At 40.4% G+C, this 17,732-nt stretch overlaps 1 protein-coding gene across 2 annotated transcripts in view; it reads left to right on the plus strand.

Annotated features, from left to right (window-relative positions):
• Nucleotides 1-17,732, plus strand: part of daam1a (dishevelled associated activator of morphogenesis 1a) — a 99,893-nt gene that overhangs the window by 17,078 nt on the left and 65,083 nt on the right. For both annotated transcript variants that reach the window (XM_086094208.1, XM_086094209.1), the window contains exons 6-17: nucleotides 4,479-4,698; nucleotides 5,051-5,164; nucleotides 7,211-7,321; nucleotides 7,749-7,852; nucleotides 7,929-7,995; nucleotides 12,611-12,728; nucleotides 12,818-12,956; nucleotides 13,478-13,536; nucleotides 14,755-14,942; nucleotides 15,261-15,506; nucleotides 16,568-16,675; nucleotides 16,768-16,865. In XM_086094208.1, the coding sequence (XP_085950334.1) occupies nucleotides 4,479-4,698; nucleotides 5,051-5,164; nucleotides 7,211-7,321; nucleotides 7,749-7,852; nucleotides 7,929-7,995; nucleotides 12,611-12,728; nucleotides 12,818-12,956; nucleotides 13,478-13,536; nucleotides 14,755-14,942; nucleotides 15,261-15,506; nucleotides 16,568-16,675; nucleotides 16,768-16,865 (1,572 nt within the window). The remainder of the gene's footprint in view (nucleotides 1-4,478; nucleotides 4,699-5,050; nucleotides 5,165-7,210; nucleotides 7,322-7,748; nucleotides 7,853-7,928; nucleotides 7,996-12,610; nucleotides 12,729-12,817; nucleotides 12,957-13,477; nucleotides 13,537-14,754; nucleotides 14,943-15,260; nucleotides 15,507-16,567; nucleotides 16,676-16,767; nucleotides 16,866-17,732) is intronic.

A 17,732-nucleotide genomic window follows, 5' to 3' on the forward strand; every position in this document is an offset into this window, starting at 1 on the left:
CTGTCATCAATTACGTAGTTAAAAGGTCTGGAGTTGATTCTTGGTGTTGCATTTGCATTTGGAAGCCGTTGCTGTGAACACACAACATGCTGTTAAAGGAGCTCTCAATAGGGGTGAAAACAGACCATCCTAAGGCTGAAATAAAGAAGAAGAAAACCATCAGATAGAGAGCAGAAATGTTAAGAACGGCCAAATCAACAGCTACATTGTGGAAAAAAACAAAGTGCACTGGTGAGCTTGTGAACTCAAAAAGGCCTGGACGTCCAGAGAAGACAACAGTGGTGGATGATCGCAGAATCCTTTCCATGGTGAAGACTAACCCCTTCACAACATCCACTCAAGTGAGGAACACTCTCCAGGAAGTAGGTATATAAATATCTAAGTCTACCATAAAGAGAAGATGGTATGAGAGTAAATACCAAGGATTCACCGCAAGGTGCAAACCCTTAATCAGCCTCAAAAATAGAAAGGCCAGAATAAATGTTAAAAAACACCTGACAAAGCCAGCCCAGTTCTGGAACAGCATTCTTTGGTAAGATGAGACAAAGATCAATCTGTACCAGGATAATAATAATAAGAAAGTTTGGAGAAGAATTGGAACATGTCATGATCCAAAGCACATCACATCTTCTGTAAAATATGGTGGTGTTAGTGTGATGGCATGGACATGCATTGCTTTCAATGGCACTGGGTCACTTGTGTTTTTTGATGATGTGGCAAAAGACAGCCGGATGAATTCTGAAGTGTATAAGAATATTATTTCTGCTCAGATTCTGCCAAATGCAGTAAAGTTGATTGGATGGCGCTTCACAAAGCATCACAAGGAGGAAACCCGAAATTTGGTGATGTCCATGGGTTCCAGATTTCAGGCAGTCATTGCCTGCAAAGGATTCTCAACAAAATATTGAAAAGTACCATTTTACTCTGTTATTTTTATCTGTCCAATTACTTTTGAGCCCCTTTTAAATCCAAAGTGGTGGCATGCAGAGCCCAAATCGTGAAAATGGTGTCACTGTCCAAATATTTTTGGACCTAACTGTATGTATGTATGTATATATATATATATATATATCCTAGGGCAGGACCAGACGGCTCACAGACCTCTTACGATGAGTAATGCTAATGGAACACGTTTTCTCACCAAGGCCCTCCTCTGGAGCCAGGCCTGGTGGTGGGGCTCCAAGGCGAGCGTCTGGTAGCTGGGCCTGCACCCATGGGGTCCAGCCGGAAAACGTGGGTCCCCCTTTCCATGGGCTCACCACATGTGGGAGGGGCCAAAGGAGTCGGGTAGCCCTGTGAGCTGGGTGGTAGCCAAAGGCGGGGACCTTGGCGGTCAGATCCCCGGCTACAGAGGCTAGCCATTGGGACATGGAATGTCACCTTATGGCAGGGAAGGATATGGTGTGCGAGGCAGAGAGGTTCTGAATAGACATAGTCAGACTTGCATCCACACATTGCGTGAGCTGTGGTACCAATCCTCTCGAGAAGGGCTGGACACTTTTCCAGTCTGGAGTTGCCCATGGTGAGAAACGCAGAGCAGGTGTGGGCATACTTATTGCCCCCGAGCTTGGCGTCTGTGCTTTGAGGTTCACCCCGGTGGACGAGAGGGTAGCTTCCCTCTGCCTTTGGGTGGGGGGACGGCTCCTGACTGTTGTTTGTGCCTAAGCACCAAACATCTGCTCAGAGTACCCACCCTTGAGAGCCCTCCCCCTGGGGACTCCCTCGTTCTGCTGGGGGATTTCAATGTTATATATTGGCAATGACCCTGAGACATCCTCCGCTGTGGTTCGATCAAGTTTGTGGTTGTGTCATTGGATTTGTGGCCACATTTTCTGGACACTCGGGTGAAGAGAGGGACAGAGCTGTCACCTGATCACCACCTGGTGGTGTGTTGGCTCCGATGGTGTGGTAAGATGCCAGTCCAACCTGTCAGACCCAAATGTGTTGTGAGGGTTTGTTGTAAGTGTTTGGCAGAATCCCCTGTCAGAAAGTTTCAACTCCCACCTTCAGCAGAATTTTATTCTTGTCCCGGAGGCAGGGAACATTGAGTCAGAGTGGACCATGTTCCGTGCCTCCATTGTTGAGGCGGCCAGTCAGAGCTGTGGCCGTAAGGTGGTCAGAGCCTGTCGTGGCAGCAACCCCTAAATCCACAGCTGGACAAATAGCATTAAGGGATGCCATCAAGCTGAAGAAGGAATCCTAATGGGCCTTTTTGGCCTGTGGGACTGCGGAGGCAGCTGACACGTACCGGCTGGCCAAATGGAATGCAGCTTCAGTGGTTGTTGAGGCAAAAACTTGGGCATGGGAGAAGTTGGTCAAGGCCATGGGAAACGACTTCCGAACGGCTTTGAGGAAATTCTGGTCCACCGTCTGGCGTCTCAAGTGGGGGAGGCAGTACACCATTAACACTGTGTAGAGTGGAGATGGGGCGCTGCTGACCTCGACTCAAGACATCGTGAGTCGATGGGCAGAATACTTTGAAGACCACCGAGATTCTGGGGACTCTGATGTGAACTCACCTATCTCTGAGGTCAAAGTCACTGAGGTGGTAAGATCGCTCCTCATTGGCAAATCCCCTTGTGTGGATATGATCTGCCCGAGTTGCTAAAGGCTGTGGGTATTGAGGGGCTGTTCTACAACAACGTGTGGATATCGGGGACAGTGTCTCTGGATTGGCAAACTGGGGTGGTGTTCCCCCTTTTTAAGAAGGGGGACCGGAGGGTGTGTTCCAACTATAGAGTGATTGCACTCCTCAGCCACCCTGGTAAGGTATTTTCAGGGGTGCTGGAGTGGAGGGTCCGTCGGGAAGTTGAATCTCGGTGGAGGAGCGGTGTGGTTTTCGTCCCGGCTGTAGAATAGTGAACCAGCTCTCCATCCTTCGGCAGTTCCTTAAGGGTGCATGGGAGTACGCTCAACCAGTACGGGTGTTTTGTGACTTTGGAGAAGGCATTCAACCGTGTCCCTCGGGGATACCTGTAGGCCCTACAGTGTAGGGGGTAATTCGGGAGTACGGGGTACTGAGCCCTGTACAACCTGTGTCAAAATTTGATCCACATTGCCGGCAGTAAGTCTGATTTGTTTCTAGTGAGAGTTGGACTCATCTTTAAAGGTCCCTGGCCTCTGGAAGGACTCAATAATTGTTCCAGGGCCAAAAAAGACATGACACAATCTCTTAATAACTTCAGACCTGTAGCACTTACTTACCTGCCTGGTCAGGAAGGTCTTTGAAAAAATATTAAAGATGAGATTATGGGTTTGATACAGGACAAATTGTATCCATTTCAATTTGCTAGTAGGGCTGATAGGGGTGTTGAGGATGCTGTATACACCTTTTGAATAATGCACAAGGCAATTTGGATGGTGTGAGCAATTTTGTGTGTTTGCTTTATATTGATTTATCTTCTGATTTTAATAGCATACAACATTTTAGTAGATCGGCTCTCCAGTACCTATAAAATTGTGTTGGCTGATGGATTTCTTAACAGATAGACGGCATTAAGTGGGAGTTAATGGTGTTTTATTTTCCACTGGCTCGCATCGCTTTTAATTTGATTATATACAAATGAGTGTCTGAGTCATCGAAAGGATATATTCTTAGTCAAATATGCAGATGATTCTCTTATTTTGTCACTTTTAAATGATGATAATTCTGATTATGGTCATTTGGTCCGTACTTTTAGTGATTGGTGTGGTCGTTCCATCTTAGAAATCAATGTGTCTAAAAAAAAAAAATAACAGCAAATAATTGGTTTTAGAAGGAAGTCTCCCCTTCTCCCTCTTCCTCTCCTTATCTATGGGCCTGTGGAGATAGTTGAAAATGATAAATACCTGGAGATTATTCTTGATGACAAGCTAACATTTGATGCCCACAGTGACTCTGTGCTAAGGCCCACCAGCGGATACACTTTTACTGGAAGTTTAGAAGTTTTAATGTTAACCCTATTTTTATGTTGTTAGTTTTATTCTTGTTTCATTGAGTCTGTCCTAGCATTTGCTTTTATCTGCTGGTTTGGATTCCTGACTTGTAGAAATAAGCACTTGCGATACATCACAAAGGTTTGCAGTAAGGAGGCCGTAACTTCCAGGAGCTTTCCCCACTTAATCGAGCGAGAGGAGCAACAAAGGCCTCGATCTATTACAGCGGACAGCGGTCACCCTCTGTCTGGTAAATATAAGATGTTGTCATCAGGGCGTAGATACATTATGCCCAGGTGCAGGTCAAACCGATGTAAAAAATTATTTGTTTCCATTACCCTTTTAAATAGTATAGAATAACACTGTAGACTGTGTCAGTATGTGTCTGGATTGTTGGTGTTTCTCATGTTGACTGGTGTCTGTAAAAGGAATTGCCCCTCAGGGATAATAAAGTTTACCTTGACCTTGACCTGAGAGAACATCGCCATCAAAACTATCCCAAAAATGATCACTTTGACAGATTTATGTTTGACAGCTGCACCTTTCTGCTTGATCTCTCACAGGTTTGTGACAAGGTTTATTGACTTAGATGGCTTATTATATATTTTGAACTTCCTGGAGTCAATGGACTATGAGACAACAGAATCTCCAATCCACACATCGTTGATTGGATGCATCAAGGCTTTGATGAACAATTCACAGGGAAGAGCTCATGTCCTGGGACACAGCGAGAGTATCAACATTATTGCACAAAGCCTTGCCACAGAAAACATTAAAGCCAAGGTACATGAGTGCACAAGCATGAAATTCTACTTTTCTAATTTTTCAGATGCTTAATCTAAATCTTAACCAATCTAAAGTGTTGAAATGGCTTGCTATCTATAATGATACAATGTTTATAGTTGAACAAACAAGTCGTTTTGGGGGTCTCCTGAAAAGTGCAGAATTTGAAGGTACAAGGTTTTGGCCCGGTGCCAGCAATATCCATTATGACTTCATGTTTAAGAAATTATTTGTAAATCCTACTTCTATTTTTTGTTTTTGTTTAAATAAGAACAAATTCAAGGCGTTTCTTAAAAACATATTTCAGAATCAGGCCCAATGTTCTTTATGAGGTTTCCTCTCTTTCCTATAGGTTGCCGTCCTAGAGATTCTGGGTGCAGTTTGCCTGGTGCCAGGAGGCCATAAGAAAGTACTTGAGGCCATGCTACACTACCAGAACTTTGCCTCAGAGAGAACACGCTTCCAGGTCAGATTATTATTTATTTATACATTCATGTTTCCAAGAACAAGGTCAGTATCAATTTGATTTAGCAACATAAATGTTATTGACTCAACCCACAGATTTTGTACCTTAAACACATTGTAGCCCCAATCTTTTCATCCAATCTTGGATTAATAGATAATGGTCTATGCAGGAAATTCCTTTTACAGCATCTCTAATGGCAACTGATTCCCTCATGGGATGAATAAAGTATCAACATGTGCCGCAAGTGGCACTGCTCACCGGTTCTCAGCTAGGCATTAAAACACAAAACACAAACTAAAAACAGAGGCAAATACACCTCATTCAACTTACTCTAGACCTTTTCCTCAAATTCAAATCTCGACTGTGGGGCATAACCACCGACAACATTGAATATCACACCTTCGATTTCTAGCTTCAAAATCATCACCCAGCTCTCTAACTTGGCCTGCCTTTGTGCCTACATTTAACATTCCAACTCTGTCCAACACTCTGAGCCTTCTTCTTCTCTTTTGTCTTCTAGCCAGTCCCCATTTTGACTAAATACTCAATCACCGAGTAGTCAATATTGTTTTTTTGCATATTTATTTTGGACAATGTTTTATTCTAAATACCCTTCCAGATGCAACCCTCACTATTTACTCAGGCTGAGACCGGCACTAAGAATAGATTGTCTCAATTAGAGGAAATTATTTTCCACATGAAATCCTGTGGCTGTCCTTTAGACATCCTCCCCCCTCGCCTAGTTAAAGAGACTAGCAGGTTTATAGGACCTAGTGCCTTGAAGGAGATATACCTGCAAATTTCAAACATGCTGTGGTGCAACCGCTCATTAAGAAGCCCAACCTAGAAATCTCTAATGTGTCCAATTTTAGGCCTAAATCCAAACTCCCGTTTCTTACTAAGGTTCTGGAAAAAATTGTGCTTACACAATTGTTATCATTTCTGAATGCCCAATGTATTTTGGAAGTGTTTCAGTCTGCTTACAATGCACTGCCTATTACCGAGACTGCAGTTTTTAATGACATTGTCTTGGCCACCGACTCGTATTACTAGATCTTACTGCAGCGTTCGGCACAGTGGAGCACTGGGTGGGCATTTAAGGTTCAGCTCTGTTTTGTTTGGGTCCTTCTTGTTAAGGAAGCAAGAGCACATCACCCCTGTACTGGCATCCCTCCACTGGCTTCCTGCACATTTTAGAATTGTTTTTAAAACCTTATTGTTTGCTTTTAAGTGCCTAAATAGACTTGCACCAACGTAGCTGTCTGATCTGTTGAAACCATATGTTCCTCCAAAATCTTTAAGGTCCTCTGATGAGTTTCTCCCAGTGGTTCCTAAATCTAGGTTGAAGATTAGGGGAGACCGGGCATTCCCAGTAGCAGCCCCAAAACGGTGCTTGTTAGTCAAGCCCACACGGTGCAGTTTTTGAAATCACGTCTTAAGACTCATTTTTACTCTTTGGCTTTTAAAACCCAGGAGTGACTTCCATTTTTTTGTGTTTTAACTCCCTTTGTTTTGGTGTAATGACATTTTAATATACGGTTTTGTTTTTTTAAATGTAAAGCACTTTGGTGTCAACCTGTGTTGTCTTTTCAACGTGCTACAGTATATAAATAAAGTGGTGTGGTATGGTATGGTTTGTCGCAAAACATATAGGACAGGCCACTGAAATAATACTCTTATCACTATTTACTCTCTAAGTTACATTTTCAGTGTCAAATCTGGCCCTGTTGAGTACAAAGATGGTATAATCGCAGGAAGCCACAATCTACTTATATGAATGTTACAGGTTCCTTGTACCTTCTGCCATCTAGTGGATTTTTTTTATTCTGCCTAGCTAGCTTGATGATCATAGGTAAACTATTTGTAGTGCAGACATAATATTGCATTTTTGAACGATCAAGCGAAATTGGATAACACAGTGTGCCACAGAACAATAGCCTCTTTGAAAAAGTTCTAAAGACCGTCACAAAAGTTGCTGGGATTTTGTATGATTGGTTGTGGTCTTGCAGTCAAAATGCCAAAGTATGTTTTCTGTTTTGTGTGCAGACTCTAGTGACAGACCTGGATAGAGCCACAGGTCGCTACAGAGATGAAGTTAATCTAAAAACTGCCATTATGTCCTTCATTAATGCAGTGCTGAGCCAAGGACCAGGCGAGGTAAAAAAAATTCTGTTATTTGGAAAGAAAATCCACACACATTTTCACATGTTGTAATTCCAGTCTCCCATGGGTTTTACCAAAATCAGACAATTTGAGTTTGTAGTGCTCAACGATGTTAACAGATCTTTTTTTCTTTAAATTCTTATTTTAGTATTAGTAGGGTCCTGGTTTGAGTCCTACTGCATTAACAAAAAAACAAAAAAAAGGCAACTCTTCATTGGAGAGATGTTACTATTGATACTACTATTTACTACTATGTCTTCATTCTGATTTCTGTTGAGATGCACTTGAGCAAGGCACCAAATGAATGTAGCAAGATTTGTACACCACAGCATCTGTCCTTGTATACACGTGTGGTCTTATTCGCTGTTGTGGCTGTACCTTATTTTATGTATTGTGTGTGAATGTGTGTGTTTGTCTTCAGAACAGTTTGGAGTTCCGTATCCATTTACGCTATGAGTTCCTGATGTTGGGCATTCAGACAGTCATTGATAAACTTCGCTCTCATGATAATGCAACATTGGACAGGTGGAAATCACTGAAAATCATTAAAAAACCCAAACTTAGGGCGAATTGCTCACATATTGCATCTGTTGTCTTTCAGACATCTGGACTTTTTTGAAATGCTGAGGAATGAGGATGAGCTTCTGTTTTCCAAACGCTTCAACCTTGTAAGTCATTTCGATCAGCCTTCTCTGGACTTTATGACACAAACAAAAGATTAGGGCCAGTCCACATCAATGCAGCTAAGTGGGAATAGTGTCACTCCTCCATTGTTCGATCAAAATATACAAGACATGATATTACAGAAATGTAACATCCAATTTTTACACGCTGCTTGAAATCACTTCACGAATCATCCACTGAAACACCACAGCTTGGGAATTCTAGATTGAAAGGTACTTGGTAGCAGAGGTGGCAAATCCAGGTCCAGAAAGTAAAAACCCTGCCACAGTTTGGCTTTAACCTCAGGTGATAGGTAGCTAGCTCCCTAGCTAGCTCCCATGGTGCTCGGGAGGGAGCTAGTAGCTAGCTAGCTACCACCAGGGCTAAAGTCAAGCAGGGTTTTACTTTCTGGACCAGGATTTGCCACCTCTGCTTGGCAGAGTTTTATTTTTTTATTTTTTATTTTACCTCACGACTGCCACCTGTGGCCTAAAGCGTAACTGCAGCCATGATGTCAACCTCGTGCGTGTGTGAGTATGTGCGCAAACTCTACTCTTTTTTTTTTTTTTCAGTTGTGCTCAAAGCCAGCCTCTTAGTCTTGGTTTTTTTTTCAGTTTATATCCCAATTGTGTCACGCTAACATTAAATGTCTGTGGGGACTAGCATGACGTCACCCTCCACCACTCCCCACCCCCATGAAATTGTGGCATGTTTGGGGCGAACATTCCCCACTGATAGGGAAGATACAAGCTGTTAAACAGTCAGGGCTCATTGTACTCATTTGAGCATTGGTGGAGCATGCATGATGTACAGAAATCTTTAACATTAACATTTTAAAGTACACAATGCACCTAAACTAAACTGTGTGATGTGGTTGGGTTTCATAGTCCAAAGTGTATGAAGAGAAACTAACATTGATTCAAGGGTGCTCAGAAGGAATATTTGCTGTTGTCATCTTTGACCCCAACCATTTTGATTTAGATATGATTCAGATCTTAGTTATGTACGATTTCTGACATGGAATCTGACTTTGTACTAGTTCAAGACGAGTAAAGTGCTGACATTACATCACAGGGCAAATCAGAATGAAATTTAATTTGTGTTCAAAGGGGTGGTGACAAAAGGGCTTGGTTTGATGGAGGACCCAGTCACAGGAAAGCAGGGCAAGGAGGCGAAGGTGAAGTGCAAAAAGAGATTCTGTCACGACAGGTGCGGTTTGGTGGAGGACCCAAATGCAGGGAGGAAAAATAGCCAGGCAAGGATGCAGTTGATGAAGCAAAATAGGGATTTTAATTTCTATAAAACAAAAGCGAGCTTCCAAATTACCAGGTAAACCAAAACATGGGGAAAACAACAAGGCAAAAACGGGCAGCATGACATGGGGGAAAAGACAAGGCAAAAACGGGCCGCATGACATGGGGAAAAGACAAGGCAAAAACGAGCAGCATAACATGGGGAAAAACAATGAACCGACACAGACAGAGGGGAGACAGCAGACTAAATACACAGACACTAACGACACAACAAGACACACCTGGGGCAAGACACAAGTGGCTGAGGGCACTGATTGGATCACACGAGGAAGGGCAGGATCACACTTAAACAAGACCAAGGGAGAGACACAAGGAAAACACAACCCAAAACATGACAGGTGGCATAAACCTGTTGCCAATCCTGCTGGGGTAGGAGTATGAAATTTATATAAGTATAATTATAATAAAAAGTAGTACAAGGAAAAGAAAAGTGCTTCAATTAACATTTAGGAATAGTTACCTTTTAACCAACTGTGGTTTCTCTGTCTGGTTGGCACCCACGTTATGACGCACATTATTTGAAGAAAATGAAATAAGATGTGACGTCATGCCATAGGGCTCTGCTACACTGTAATACGTGAATAAATAATTACAAGTCTCATTACTGAGAATACTACAGAGACCGAACTTGAGTGTCCAGAGAGCAACCCCTGCCCATTGTAAAACTCTTTGCGGTGATTAAAGGTTTCAAACTGCTGAGCGGAGTGCAACAAATCTAGGAATGCTCATTTAGCTAATGCTAGCTGCTAGCGGTGACATTCCAATAGACGGCAAAGGCAATGCATGTGCATTGATAGTAAGCTGTAGCTTGCTCAATTCTGAAAATATTTTCATGAGGTTGACTTTTTTGTCAATGCCAAAACTTGCATCCTTGATTTTTAGGGTTTTTGTGACGTCAATGAACATAAATCGCACTTTGCCGGTATGTTGCAGTAAGCACACTGCAGGTCATATCTAGCCACTCAGTTCCCAGGGTGCATTGCATGGCGCAACACATTTGATTTATGAAATTATAAGGACATTAATCCTTGTCATATGTGTGTTTGTGTTAGCAGTATTTGAATGTTTGTCATATTTAACGGTCACATTTATGTAGTTATTTTACTTATTTTTTTTATATATTTTTTTACAAAACATGACTTCACGATGTGTGTAAATAGTGACATCCCGGTCAATTCCTCGTTCCAATTTGCAATTAATTGAACATTGCTCGTGAAAGGTAAATTATGTATACAAATATGTATATATTGCATTACTGAGTGTCATTTTATTTAAAAGGAACATAATAATGCATTAGATGTATATGGCGCTTTTTTGGACACTTCACAGTGGTTGCATTATTCGTGTGCTCACACATTCACACTGTGGTGGCGGTAAGCTACTTAAGTAGCCACAGCTGCCCTGGGGCAGGCTGACGGAAGCGTTGCTGCCAGTGTGCGCCTAAGGCCCCTCCGACCACCACCAAAAATTCGAAAGAATGTGAAGTGGTGAAGTGCCTTCCCTAAGGACACATGACTTGGGGAGAGCGGGGATCGAACAGCCAACCTTCTGGTTACTGAACGACCGTCTTTACACCCTGAGCCACGGCTGCCTCTACAAAACATGACATCATTCTTAATTGTTTGTAGTTGCTGCAAATGGTTCAGTACATAATAGCCACTTAGAATGATCGATTGGCCATTACAGGCTTTGATTCATGATCATCAATCACATACTTTTTCATGAAAATCGACCGATCACTAGCCGATCGATCGGAGCACCACTAGTGCCCCTAGTACAGATTTGAACTTTGACCTCAGGTACATCTTCCATGCTTCTGTCAAAAATATGTTCCTATAATGAGCACATTAAATCCATATATATATATATATATATATATATATATATATATATATATATATATATATATATATATATATATATATATATATATATATTATTTCAATTGCACAAGGGAGACGTGCAGAGTTGTGGCAACTACAGAGGAATAAAACTGATGAGCCACACAATGAAGCTATGGGAAAGGGTAATTGAAGCTAGACTGAGGGCAGAGGTGAACATTTGTGAGCAGCAGTATGGTTTCATGCCAAAAAAAAAAAAAGAGTACCACAGATGCAGTATTTGCTTTGAGGATGTTGAGCTGCATTGTGTCTTTGTAGATCTGGAGAAAGCTTATGACATGGTGCCCAGAGAGGAACTGTGGTTTTGTATGAGGAAGTCTGGGGTGGCAGAGAAGTATGTTCAAGTGGTGCAGGACATGTATGAGGACTGTAAGACAGTGGTGAGGTGGTGTGCTGTAGATGTGACGGAGGAGTTCAAAGTGGAAGTGGAACTACATCAGGGATCAGCTCTGAGCCCCTTCTTGTTCGCTATGGTAAAGGACAGGATGACAGACGAGGTTAGACGGGAATCTCCATGGACTATGATGTTTGCTGATGACATTGTGATCTGTAGTGAGAGCAGGGAACAGATGGAGGAGAAGCTAGAGGCGTGGAGGTTTGCCCTGGAAAGGAGGGGAATGAAGGTTAGCTGTAGCAAGACGGAGTATCTGTGTGTGAATGGGAGGGACCCAAGTGGAAGAGTGAGGTTACAGGGAGAAGAGACCAAGGAGGTTGAAGAGTTTAAGTATTTAGGGTCAAAAGTCCGGAGCAATGGAGAGTGTGAAAAAGAAGTGAAGAAGCGTGTGCAGGCAAGCTGGAACGGGTGGAGAAAAGTGTCAGGTGTGATGTGTGATAGAAGAATTTCAGCTAAAATTAAAGGAAAGGTTTATAAAACTGGTGAAGACCAGCGATGTTATTTGGTCTGAAGACAGTGCCACTGAGGAAAAGACAGGAGGCAGAGCTGGAGGTGGCCGAGATGAAAATGCTGAGGTTCTCTTTGGGAGTGACAAGGATGGATAGAATCAGGAATTAGTACATCAGAGGGACAGCACATTAGAGGCTTTGGAGATAAAGTCAGAGAGGCCAGACTGAGATGGTTTTGACATGACCAGAGGAGAGATAGTGAGTGCATTAGCAGAAGGATGCTGAGTTTCCAAATGCCACGCAGGAGGCATAGAGGAAGACCAAAGAGGAGGTTTATGGATGTTGTTAAAGAGGACATGAAGGTAGTTGGTGTGAGAGCAGAGGATGCAGAGAACAGGGTAAGATGGAAGCAACTGGTTTGCTTTGGTGACCCCTGAAGGGAAAAGCCGAAACAAAAAGAAGAAAATATTATTCAATTGCACAACATAGCTAGTCCTTGGCAAATAATATGCAACCAATGATGATGCATTTAATGCTAAATATTATTCTGTCACTGATTTCAGGTTCATATTGAAACTAAAAGTGCAAGCCAGATGTTTGAGTTGATCAGGAAGCATCTATCCCACACAGAAGCCTACCCTCATCTGCTGTCTGCTCTGCAGCATTGTCTCATGATGCCATGTAAGGCTCTCTGTCGTCATAGATTCAGTTTATGCATTTTCATGCTAATAACAGCAGTTCCTCACTTACTGCTTGCTGTCTGTTCACAGTTAAGCAAAATAATACCATGATTCAATATTGGGTGTTGTTGGATCGGATAGTTCAGCAGCTGGTTCTGCAGACAGACAAAGGAGAAAACCCAGATGTTGCTCCCCTGGAAGACTTCAATGTCAAAAACATTGTTCGAATGTAAGTTGCTGTTTTGATGTTATAATTCTGGTTGGACTCTTCTTCTTCCCTACTGAGTTGAATCAAATGTAAAAATAAATGCAAGCACAGACCATTTTTTAAAAGCACAAATCACAGATGCTCAACAGGGTTGAGGTTGGGGCTTTGTGTAGGCCATTACAAAAGTTAAGCCTGCGTTATTCATTCCAAAACCAGTTATGTTATGTAATGTTGTGTTTGGAATCATTGACCTGTTGAAACATACAAAGTAGTCCGCTATCAGATGTCTAGCTTCTGATTTGACGTGAATTTGAATCATTTTGAGGGAGTCCTTCTTCATTTAGGTTAGGATGTTCAAGAACAACCCACCATTCCACTCTGAAAACAGAACATTCAAATATTCATGAATACAGTTAGGTGATTCATTAACCAAGTTAGTTTGTGATCTATTCTGGAGATAATTGTATAATCTTTGTGTACATTACATCAAAATCATGTTCAACAATGCCTTAAACCTTATCTGCTTATGTTTTCCCCAAAAGGCTAGTGAAGGAAAATGAAGTCAACCATTGGAAAGATCAAGCAGATTCAATGAGAAAAGGTGAGAAACCAAACACACATTTTATATGAACCCGTTATTGGGCTGAACGAAAAGAATGATCTGTTATTGTCAATACACCAGCATCAAATAATCATGATGGTATTTGACAAGTGCAGTTGTGATTTTGACTTTTTAATATTATGTAAATCTCTTACTTTTTGGTTATAATGTATTATTTATCATGAGTGCCAGCTCTTATACTTGCTGCTCTCATGATTGTATTGAACACTTAAAAAAAAAAAAAAAAAAAAAAAAAAAACTAGGGATGCACGATAATGCTATTTTCAACAGATACCGATAAACCAATAATTTAGAAAGTGCCGATATCGATAACCGAAAAGTAAGCCAATAATTGTTTGCAAAATTAACTTGAATTCAAGTATACTTTCAAGTCCTACTACCACTGATCCACGCTGCTACTGTTGATTATAATTTTAGATCTCATGAAATGTATACTTGGTAGTGCTGATGCCTCAGCAGAGGCAGCATCCGTAAGTCCAATTGTTTTGCTTTGCATATTATTCACCCTCTCAAGCTTTCACCTTTACCTATATCTCAATTAGATGTCCTTTCAAAATAAATGTTAATATGAATGCTACCATCTAGAACATTACAGAAATTGTAGTTATTTTCACTTGAAAAAAATGGTCAATTCACAAAGAAATTATGGTAAAATTACACATTTTTACAGTTAATTTCTCAGGAAATATAAATGGGTTTTCTTCTTCTTCTTTTTTTAGGGTTTTAAAGTTGAATTTTACATTTTATTCCATTAAGTAACAGACAAATATTTGTGAAATTTTATTTATTTATTTTAACAATCAATATATGTATTTCTAATGGAGTTTTTTGAAGAAAAAAAAATACAATAAAATAAAAAAAGAAAGACAGAAAAAGAAAAAAAAAGTTTATTTTGTAAATTAAATGATATTTTAAAAATACAGTTGTTTTTTTTTACAGTGTACTGTATTTAGTTAGTTACTGGAATATGTAATGTGTAATACACTTTCTATACGTTCATCTCTTTTTAAGTTGCATTTACTATGTGAGTCCCACTTCTTGTCCTATACCCTGAAAGTAGAATGTAAAGCATGTATATAAAGGACAAGTGTGTCAAGGTACAGTTACTCTTGCCGCTTATGCATAGCTTATCACACTATTTTATCAGCAACAGGTTTAATCTCTTGAAATATTGAAGGACAACCTTTCTTTTTCTAGATCATCAGGAACTAAAACAACGTTTTGAAAAGAAAGAAAGGGAGTGTGAGGCCAAGAATAAGGAGAAAGAAGACATGATGGCAATGCTAAACAAGTTAAAAGACAAACTGGAGCGAGAGTGCAACAACCACAAACAAGCGAAACAACAACTCCTGGAATTGTCTGCTCGGCTGCAGCAACTCAGCTCTGTATGTTCACAACACAACAATCAAATATTTATCCAGGAGTTGAAACCAATGGCTCTGCATTTCACACTCAGAAATAATACTGCATACAGATTACATTTAAAGTTACCATAAGATTATTAAAAATGTGGTTATGCATTTTAAAATGCATGTGAGATACAAAAATATCCAGTATGTGCAGTATATTTAATTGTTCAGATGTCTAAATTAAGTATAAACAGAGCCGCAATCACCAAAATAATAATAATTATAATATAACATATATAACATACTGTGTTAATCATTGCTTTTTTAAACATCCAAAATTCCTGCTCTAATTAGACATCCAGTGTTCCAGGTGGACCTCCTCTTACACCAGGAAGTTTGGTTCCTCTTGTTCCTATTCCATCTCCTGCTCTTCCTCCACCTCCTCCCCCACCGGGGGGGCCACCACCTTTCGGCATTTCTCCTTTTGCCCCACCACCTCCACCGCCTCCTCCAGGAGCCCTTCTCGCAAGTGTAAGGCAGAAAAATATTCCCCAGCCAACAAACCCAATGAAGTCATTCAACTGGAGCAAACTACCTGAGGTACAAGTATTGCTGCCAGACATACCACAATTCTTTCTTTCTTTCTTTCCACCCATCTCTATCTATCTATCTATCTATCTATCTATCTATCTATCTATCTATCTATCTATCTATCTATCTATCTATCTATCTATCTATCTATCTATCTATCTATCTATCTATCTATCTATCTATCTATCTATCTATCTATCTATCTATCTATCTATCTATCTATCTATCTATCTATCCATCCATCTGAGAGATTATGTTACTCTAAATAAATCAAATAGAATAGCTTATTTCTATTTCATCATTAATAGTATTGGGGGGGGTCTACAATGAATGAACCAATGCTTTCTTTTTTATAATTCAATTTAATCTATAATTTTCAGTCTAAGAAAGGTAAATCAGACATTTGTGGCTGCGCACACTCCCTTCTCACGTACACAGTGCGCACAAGACGTCATATTTGCAGACAGAGAGTGGGAAATTCAAACCCAAATCCAGTCTGAAAACTACTGGCTCCAGGCTCGCAGGAGTACAAATTGTGAACAGCTAAGGTGTTTTTATTAAAGTAATTAAAAGATGTTTGAGTCATAAATGGTCAAATAAAAAGGCTAATGTAAAGATATTTTTGGGCAAATTCCTCCACAGAGCAGCTTTAGCCTTTGTTCAATGACGATTGAACAAACAGATGTTTCAACAGCAATAATTGTGTCTTGGTTTTATTAGTTGCAAGTACAGTGTGTCTTACCCCATATTAAGAGACAACTTATCCAATGGAGGGGAAACATGTTACATGTTCACACTCGATTTGATTGCTTATAGCTGCACTGACACAATATGAAAATTACTTGAATACAAAATATATACTCGAGACTTTGCTATTTCATCTGGTAAACATTGTGTGATGTATTTATTCCAAGAAACAAATATGAGTGTAAAAAGTTTGACGTCAAGCCCCAGTCTCCCCTGTACATAATGAATTAAATGACACCCATTCACTGTTGCTGCGTATAATGACAGAACACCAAATGATTGGATGAACAATAAAAATATAACTAATGTTTTTCCCTCCACAGAACAAAATAAAAGGCACCATCTGGACCGAAATTGACGATCTCAAGGCATTCAAAGTTTTGGATATGGACAAATTCCAGCAGACGTTCTCAGCTTACCAAAGGCCACAAGTGATTTGACACTTACGTATTTTGCATATCATTTTGTACTTGGTACAACATGCAAAAATATGGTAACATTTAACAATTTCCCTGTTTAACAGAAAGAAACTGATGATGATAATTCCATTGTAAGGAGAGTCAAAGAGCTTTCTGTGATCGATGGTCGCAGAGCGCAGAACTGCAACATTCTGCTCTCACGGTCAGTGTGTGTAAGGAATCAATAAGCCAACTAAACTTGATGTTGGTTGTAAATTTAATTGAGAAGATTATATAGCGATAGATAAAACATTTGGGGAGTGTAATCTTGAAACTGCCAGTATACATGAAAAAAAATACGTTATTTAGGCATAGGCATCTATGCATAGACTCCACTTTGAGTACTTTTCTGGTTGGGAGTGTGTCTGCCATACGTAGCTGGGCCCCACCAAAACTAATGCACATCAACTTCACTGTACAACCTACAAATTGCACATACTGCAAGTTAATGTCTCTCATTCACCCATTTACACACACATTAATAGATTTGGGAAACAGATTAACAAAAAACAAGGTATGCCGTTTTTAAATTTGATGATTATACATTGATTATTATATGTTTATTCCCTCAATATCTTTACAGTAACAATGTGACAACCACATCTAATGTATCCATTCATTCATTCATTCAATGTATCCTTTAATTTCAAGAGATGCATATGTTCATTTCATTTTTTGCAATATTGTACTTTTTTGTGTTGTGATCAGTGAAGAACATTTTATTGTCACTCCAATATACTTTGTGACCAGGCTTGGGGAGTAACGGAATACATGTACTGCCGTTACGTAATCAGATTTTTTTTAAACTGTATTCCATTACAGTTACAGGAAAAAACATGTAATCAGATTACAGGTACATTCATTAAAAATGGGGATTACTTCGAGGGATTACAATTTCTACGATGAGAGAGAGGTCGAAAGAGGGCGAGAGAGAGAGTCAAAGAGAGAGAGAGAGAGAGAGCGTGCACGGCTGCGTGAGTGGGACCGTTGCTACATGTCGGGGAGGTGGGAACAAACGAATTGACTAGTT

Source organism: Leptonotus elevatus, chromosome 14 (assembly GCF_054856555.1).
Source record: "Leptonotus elevatus isolate MCC_2025b chromosome 14, RoL_Lele_1.0, whole genome shotgun sequence".
In the NCBI taxonomy this organism is placed as follows: Eukaryota; Metazoa; Chordata; class Actinopteri; order Syngnathiformes; family Syngnathidae; genus Leptonotus; species Leptonotus elevatus.